Here is an 8,274-nt window from a genome sequence, read left to right as displayed (position 1 = left end):
CAAGCCCATCTCCAACCAGGCCGTGCCCTGCAGACTCCAGCCCAGTCTTTGCTCTCAAAGATGCAGCTCTTGCCACACACCCTCTTTTTCTAAAGCATCAGCTCTACTTCGCCACCAGATTGCTCCCATCAGCCTGTAAGCATGCCATAGTATCTTCCTTCTTCTTAAAAAAATATATTTTATTGATTTCAGAGAGGAAGGGAGAGGGAGAAAGAGATAGAAACATCAATGATGAGAGAGAATCATTGATCAGCTGCCTCCTGCACGCCCCCTACTGGGGATCAAGCCTGTAACCCAGGCATGTGCCCTGACCAGGAATCGAACCCGGGACCCTTCAGTCCATAGGCTGAAGCTCTAGCCACTGAGCCAAACCGGCCAGGGCTATCTTCCTTCTTTAAGAGAAAAATAGTCTCCTGACACCACAAACCTTCCAGCTACTATCCCAGTTTTCTCCTCTGATGCTTCTCCCCTTTCAATGACACATGAGGTCAGATCACCGGCCCAGACGCATGGTGAGAAGAGTGCTGTTGTGAAATGACATCCTGGGGCGGAGGGGGAGGGTGGCATGGCCAAGGACAGCAGAGGACTGCCAGGAGCTTCCCACATTAGTGGTCATTGCTGGAGAGTGAAGCCCATCCACAAGGCAGGGCTTTCCTCCAGCCGTGTTGAGCTGCTCATGTGCAGGCAGAGGGTAAGTGGGTGGCTGGTTTAGCCAGGGTTGGGGGTTGTCCAGTGACTAGAGCAGAAAGAGGCAGGGGCAGGTGAGGACTGTGCATTCACAGGCTGCCCAGAAGTGGCAGAGCTGGTGGAGAGGGGGTGCTGGGAGGGGAGTGGGAGCCCCCAGATGTTCAGGGAAGCTTTGGATTGTATGCTGTGGTCGAGAGCAAATGGGTGAGAAGAAATCTATGCCGGTGTGGGAAAAGCCGCAACACGACCTGGGGTGAACACAAGGGCTCCAGGGTGTAAGAGCATCCTTGACCCCCCACCCAAGATGCACACATATACAGATGTGCAAACACACATGTACACGCATGCACATGCATGTGCACACTCACACAGGCACACACCTTCCCCAGTTTGACTCCAAATACTGTCCCATTTCTGCCTCTGCCCCGCTCCTCCTCAGGAGCCCCTCCACCTCTCCCCATCCCCCTCCCCCTCTCCCCCTCCACCTCTCCCCATCCCCCTCCACCTCTCCCCATCCCCACTCTGGCTCTACTTACTGGTGGAGGAACAGGCCCCGGTGCTGGCTTGGTCTCCGCAGCCTTGACCCTAAACAAGGGAGAAACCCCAGTGGGGGAGGGGCTCAGTTTAAGGCATGGCCCTTGCACCCCCTTCTCGCAGCCCCCAGGACCCTCAGGTCCACCATCCCAGCATCACCCCCCTGGCCTTTTCATCTCAGAGGGGTTCCCCATTCTTTCACACACCCCCGTGGGCATGCCCATAAAAGTGCAGGCCCACAGAACAAACAATGTTAGTGTTAGAACCATTGTACAGATGGGGACATTGAGACCCAGAGAGCCATGACCTGCCCCAGGCCCTCCACCAGGTCAGGAGCAGCCAGGACAAGAATTCACCTCACCTGGAACGCAGCAGAAGAGCCATCTTGCTGGATCAGGGAGTGGGTGGGGTGGCATCAGGGGATGGCTTACCCTTCTCTGGGTGTGTTAGGTCCTGGCGTGGATGGCGGGAAGGAGTTGCCCGTCTTCTCCGGAGTTGTGGGCATTCGGGGCATTGCTTCCTGAGAACCGTCTTTGTCTCCCCCTGGGCCAGGCTCTGGCAGGGTCCCCTGTGGCCTAATGTGTGGGGTGCCTGCCTCCTTGAGGGGCTTGTCTTCCAAGTACTGTCCACAACAGTCCAAGGTGCAAGAAGGCTCTGTTGTCTGCACTATATCTGACCCATTTTCTGCCTGGTGACCTGGGGTGGGCTGATGACAAGGACAGCAAAATGGGGAGCCCCATCCGGGCCGATTTTCGACAAAGGTGAAAATTCAGCAGAGAAGGGCAGTCCTCAGCAAACGGTGCTGGAATGATTGCATAGCCATGTGCCAAAAACGAGCCTCGGTCCAACACTCGCACTGTTTACAAAAATCAACTCACCGTACCCTAACCATCTCTCACCAGGTCCCACAAGCTAAGACACAGCTTCTAGGATTTCCTGGCGTAAAGAAACCTGTTGGAGCTTCGTTGAACCCAGCATGTCCCCATGTTAATTGTATGCAGAGCCCCGCTTACCTGCTTCCTGCCTCAGGCACCCACTGACATACCACAGGCCACCCTGGAAACAAGTCTTAAAGGCTTGCTATGGACAATCAAGGCCAATGGAATGTCCCAATGACCCACACAGACTGTGTGCTGGGCATCTCCGCGGCACAGAGAGGAGCAGACACAATGCACCAGTGGGGCGTGGGGGGCCCCTTCGCGTCCCTGTGGGTCAGTCATTCCCTGCCTTCCTGTCCAGTTCTCCACAAACATTACCTGGCACCTCTTGGGGGCCTGACCCTTCACTGTCCCGGGGTTCTGCTGTCTCCCCTGCAGGTCCTTGGTCTCCTGCCCTGAGCCCTGCTGCTGCAGCCCTTCAGGTGCTGGGGAGACCCTGGAAGGCAGCACCCCCAGCTCACTTCCTGGCTTGGCCTGATCCTGGTCTACTTGCAGCTCCTCGGGCCGTTCCTCGGGGGCCAAAGATGGCAGCTTCTTCCTGGGAGAACAAAGGGACTTATCAGCTCCTGGACTAGGGCATAGTTTTACATTCTCACTGGAAGATTCGTGGGCGAGACAGGCCGGACACGCCCTGGGGCCAACCTCCCGCGGTCTCTCCTGGCAGGCCTGCATCTGGGGTGGCGCCAGAGTTCAAAGGGCATCTGCAAAGTGAGCAGGGTCCCTCTGGCAGGTGGGGTCCCTTGGCCTGGCCTGCGGGGATCGGGCGGAAACCGGCAGTCCGACATCTCCTGAGGGGTCCCAGATTGCAAGAGGGTGGTTCTCGGGTGACACACCTGGAACCAGAGAAGAGGGGGCCCGATTCCGGGGTGTGTCACCCAAGAACCATAACTGCCAAGTCACCGCAGCTTGGCAGCTCCTGCGTTGAGCATCTGCCCCCTGGTGGTCAGTGCGTGTCATAGCTACCAGTCAGCCGGTCAAACGGTCAGCCGGTCAGCCGGTCGAATGGTCGCCTAGGCTTTTATATATATAGCTACTTCTTTGTAGTTCCCAGAGCACTGATGCAGGACAGGCACAGCAGGGGTGCATACTTAATGCCTGGGAGAATGGATGAAGGACTGACATGAATTCCCCAAATCATAAACACTTTGATGTCAATGTTTAAGGGAGTTAGGACAGTGATGGCGAACCTATGACACACGTGTCAGAGGTGACACGGGTGTCAGAGGTGACACGCAAACTCATTTTTTTGGTAGATTTTTCTTTGTTAAATGGCATTTAAATATATAAAATAAATATCAAAAATATAAGTCTTTGTTTTACTATGGTTGCAAATATCAAAAAATTTCTATATGTGACACGGCACCAGAGTTAAGTTAGGGTTTTTCAAAATGCTGACACGCCGAGCTCAAAAGGTTCGCCATCACTGAGTTAGGACTTACTATTCTTTTTTTTTTTAATATATTTTATTGATTTTTTACAGAGAGGAAGGGAGAGGGATAGAGAGCCAGAAATATTGACGAGAGAGAAACATCGATCAGCTGCCTCCTGCACACTCCCCACTGGGGATGTGCCCGCAACCAAGGTATATGCCCTTGACCGGAATCGAACCTGGGACCCTTGAGTCCGCAGGCCGACGCTCTATCCACTGAGCCAAACCGGTTAGGGCAGGATTTACTATTCTTATTATTTATTCTTTTTAAGAAAAATTAAAGGCAACTGGAATTCAGAGAGGTTGAGAGACTCGAGCCTTGGGTCAAAGAGCTCAAGGTGACAGCTCGGGGTTTGAATCGGTGTCTATGGGTGTCCCTCGAATACTCTAGAGCAGTTCCCCCAGCTTCTTCCTGTGGACATACACACATATTGGTAATGAGGATTTAATTAATTACCCTCTGCAAGTAATTGCATCATTTCACATGGTTAAAATTCTACTGCATCTACAGTTTTTCATTTAACAGTATAGCCTAAATTTTTCCCATGACAAAAGTCTTTTATAAACATGCTTTTTAATAAAAAGTCTTTTATAAACATACTAGAGGCCTGGTGCACGAAATTTCATGCATGGGTAGGGTCCCGAGGCCTGGCCAGCGATCAGGGCCAATCGGGGCCTTCCGGCTGCTGGCCAGAATCTTCCTTCTGGCTGCCAGGTGCTGGCCGGGCCTTCCTTCATTCTGCACTGTCCCCTGGTGGTCAGAGCATGTCATAGCAAGTGATCAAACTTCTGGTCTCCTGGTCAAACTCCTGGGGGGCACTTTGCATATTAGCCTTTTATATATATAGATTTTCTAGAGAATCATAATTTACTTAACTGTTTCTCTATTTGGGCACTTAGGGCACATGGGCAGTTCCAATCTTTTAGTGTTTAAAAAAATGTGACAGTGAACATTTTTCTGCATAAAACTTTGCCTGACTCTCCAGTGATTTCCTTAGGGCATATTTCTGGAAATGGGTGAAAGGTAGTTAGAAGTCAGTTTACTTATTTTTTGTTAATCCTCACCCAAGGATATTTTCCCATCGATTTTTAGGGAGAGTGGAAGAGAAAGGGAAAGACAGAGAAACATCGATGTGAGAGAAACATATCCATTGATTGCCTTCTGCACATGCCTCAACCAGGGCTCAGGCCAGGGAGGAGCCTGCAACCAAGGTACGTGCCCTTGACTGGAATCAAACCCAGGACCCATTGGACCTTGTGAGGGATGCTCTATCCACTGAGCCAAACTGGCTAGGGCTAGAAGTCAGTTTAAACAAATTGCCCAGTTGTTCCAGTAGAAACAGCTTATATTTCCACCAGCATGGTATGCAGCACATGTCTCCAGGGACTCAAACCTGGCTTTGATGGAGTCCCTTAACTTTTCATGGAGAAGAGATTACTTAGAGGTTTTTGGTTATAATCAAACTTAAACAAGCTAACCAGGCTTCACTATTACTGTTTCCCAAGTCTTTTCACTTTGCCTTTCTCTGGCTCCCTCTTGACTTGCTCTTTTTTGGAAAGAATACATTCTCACTGCAGACAAGTTTAAAACATATATCCAACATTTAGAAAACAATAATTCCATGTAAACGTATGTTTCCTTGTCTCTCAGCCTCTCTTTTGTTCGCTTTTGAAAAAATTAATTCAGTGAATACATATTTATTGAGCATCTACTATGCACCAGGCACAACCCCAGGCCTGAGGAATTTGAGGCGGAACAGAACAGAAGCGTGTGGCCCAGCAGGGGAGCCCAGACAACGGCTGACACCCTTATTTAGTGTGATTTGTGCGAAGAACCAGTTCAGGCGCTGTGACTGGGAGGGTCCACGTTGGTCTGGGAGTACTCCCTCCTCCCTCTCCGTGCTCCCCCCTTCCTCTCCCCCCCCCTCCCCCCCCCCGTGGGGCACAGGGCATTCTCTCCTGGGCCTGCTCTCTGGGAAGCCCCCAGCTCACCCTAGGTCTGCCAGGTGACTCTGCTCCTGGGCCCTGAGCTCCGGCGGCCCCTCCTCTGACGCTTCTCTGTGTCCGGGCCGCTTCTCGGGCGTTTCTGGGGCCGGCGAGGGCTCCCTCCCACTGCCCATCCCTGCAGCATCTGGAAACACGACCTGGAACAAAGATGCTCTTGTGAGCACCCATTCTGGAGGGATACCTCCCACTCCCCGGGCGTCCTCCTGGCCTCGGGGACAGGGAGGTTCTGTGCCTGCCTGGGGAGTGTGTTGGAGAGAGGAAGGGCAGAGACAAGAGGCAGGGAGAGAGGCTGGGTGCAGAGCCAGCCGAGCTGAGCGGCCGTTGTTCTGTACTCGGCTCTGACATAAACCTGGGGTCCTGAGTAGTACCTGAGCCGAGGGTCTCCTGCCCAGGAAGGCTTGACAGAGCACCCGGGGGACTTGAGGACCCTCAAGAGGTCCCAGCGAGGCTTCCACAGTTTCCACCATTTCAGAGCTCAGGCTCTGAAACTGGGCTGTGATGTCCCTCTTGGTCTATCACTCCTAGCTGGGTGACCTTGAGCCAGTGACATAGAGCCAGCTCCAAGCCCCACTTGAGTCAGCAAAATCCAGACACCCCAGCTCATCCATCACTTGATGATAAGTGACGTAAGATTCTGATGTGAGCCAACACTAAGGGCGCCTACCGGAAGGCAGGGCCTGTGCCAGGTACCCAGGGATGTCACCCAGTTGGTCCTCACCATGACACATATGAACAGTGGGGCTCAAAGGGGTGCAGTGCCATGCCCAAGGTCACGCGGCTGGTTGAGTAGGGGAGCTGGACCCCATGACTATGCTGTTGTAAAAATGAATGGGGGGGAAAAATGAATTGGGGGGTGAAGGAAGCCCTGAACGTTTGCCCCAGCCTCCCTTCTAGGCTCTCTCAGGCCCTCTCCTGCCCCCAAAAGAAGCCATGATTTATATCAGGGGCTACAGAGAGGGGGCAATACTTCACCCAAGGGAATGTTGACCTTTTTTATGGTGACATTTTGGGCTCTGGGGAAACTAGATAGGAAGGCGAGTCTTCTCTGTGCTCTCAGTTTGTGCCACTTGACACTAAAGAAATTGATGGAAGGAGGCTGTGGAGTGCGTTGAAGGCTTAGGACGCAGGCTGGGGGCTGGGGAGGGGCCCGGATGGAAACCTCCAGCAGTTGCCAGGGGAATAAAGGTTACAAGGGGAGCTGGAGGCACCTAGTAGAATAAACAATTCTTGGTTTGCTCCTGCAGCATCTCTCTGGCAACAGAAGCCAGCATCCTTTTTATGGGAATCTTTCCTTCTCTATTCTGTCAGTGGGGCTCAGTGGACCTCTGGCTCCATTATGCCAGGAGATCCAGGCCACTCTGCCTGCCATGGTGGCTGGTTCTGAAATAAGCATGTGAACATAATCTGGGCCAACGGCAGTGATGCCAGACTTCCCTGAACCCTTGCAGAGGCTCTCCTCCTGCTGGGGATGCTAAAGTCAGAAGGCGTAAGCGAGGAAGATGTACGCCTGGAGTGGCCAGGGCAATACTTGCCATCTTGCAGGGAGAGCCTGCCTGGGAATGGTACAGAGGAAGGCAGCGCCTAGAGACACTTGTTCGGCACCTTGATCCAGCCATACCTGAAGTCCACTGATGGATTTGTCAGTTACCCAAGTGGATGTGTTCTCCTTCCTGCCTACTCCCATTTGAATTGGGTTTCGTGTCACTTATAACTGGGTCTTAATTGAAGCAGTTGCAGGAGGAAGCCGGGGCAGGGAAGGGGAAAGGTGTCCTTGGGAGGAGAGTGGCCAGAACATGAGATACAGGTCCTTACCTGGTTGACTCCTGATATGGCAGGCTCAACACCAGCACTCTTTCTGGCAGTCCTCAGGCCAGGACTTGGCTGGGCCCCTGGAGACTTGATCGTATCCTCCATGTACATCTGGGTGTTTCTGTTGTCCATTGTGCCAAGGCCAACGAGGGTACCACAGGGGAAATCCAATCAAAGTTCTACCTAGCCCCTTACCTAACCACCTCTCCAGGGCTCAACATGCAGCCTGTAATGTAGGGACCCTGCTCAGGGGAAGGGCCTGGCCTGGCACAGGAGGGGCACACAGCAAAACCAGAGAGGTAACCACATGCAACTTACCCACATATTTTTCCTACTTCTCACAACGACTCTGAGGAAAAGGAGACTCTAGGAAGCAAAGTGACTTGGCCAACCTCCAACACTAACTAGGTCACAGAGCAGGAATCGAACCATGGCCTGTTGCATCCCCTACAGCAAACCCATGCCCTTTCCCCTACAGCAGCATTTCCTAATGGTGTTCTTTGGAATATGCGTTGCACAAGGTGTACTGCAAGGAAAGGGTTCTTGTAGGCCAAATGTGTTTGGAGTGTGCTGAGTGGAAATTAAACAGGCTCTGTCCTGCAGGACTTGTCAGAGCCTTTAATATACTAGCATGCATTTTAAAGAGAGCCCAAGAACATCACGGTTGCGGCTGCTATAGATGAAAACTCTAAGTTCTTCTTGGGGCTAAGGAACAGGAGTTGGGGCCATCTGTCTGTGGGGGACCCCAAAATCTCCAGCGACAATATGTAGTTCATCAAAGCACCCCCACCCTGCCCTGGACACGTCCCTTCCTAAAGCCTTCTGAGCGTCTCTCCTGCCTCTCCCATCTGACCTCACTTTCTGCCATAC

The 8,274-nt window shown here is 52.5% G+C and overlaps 1 protein-coding gene across 1 annotated transcript in view; it reads right to left on the bottom strand.

Moving 5' to 3' along the window:
• The window catches only part of SPATA21 (spermatogenesis associated 21), a 23,865-nt gene extending 16,329 nt beyond the window's left edge, over nucleotides 1–7,536 (bottom strand). The window contains exons 1-3 of the mRNA XM_006105744.3: nucleotides 7,502–7,536; nucleotides 1,653–1,712; nucleotides 1,224–1,272 (exon numbers count right to left, since the gene is read on the bottom strand). Of these exons, the coding sequence (XP_006105806.1) occupies nucleotides 1,224–1,272; nucleotides 1,653–1,712; nucleotides 7,502–7,536 (144 nt within the window). The remainder of the gene's footprint in view (nucleotides 1–1,223; nucleotides 1,273–1,652; nucleotides 1,713–7,501) is intronic.
• Between the last annotated feature and the right edge of the window lie 738 nt (nucleotides 7,537–8,274).

This window comes from Myotis lucifugus, unplaced genomic scaffold, assembly GCF_000147115.1.
Source record: "Myotis lucifugus unplaced genomic scaffold, Myoluc2.0 scaffold_720, whole genome shotgun sequence".
NCBI lineage: Eukaryota > Metazoa > Chordata > Mammalia > Chiroptera > Vespertilionidae > Myotis > Myotis lucifugus.
This window is presented reverse-complemented; position numbering and strand designations above follow the sequence as displayed.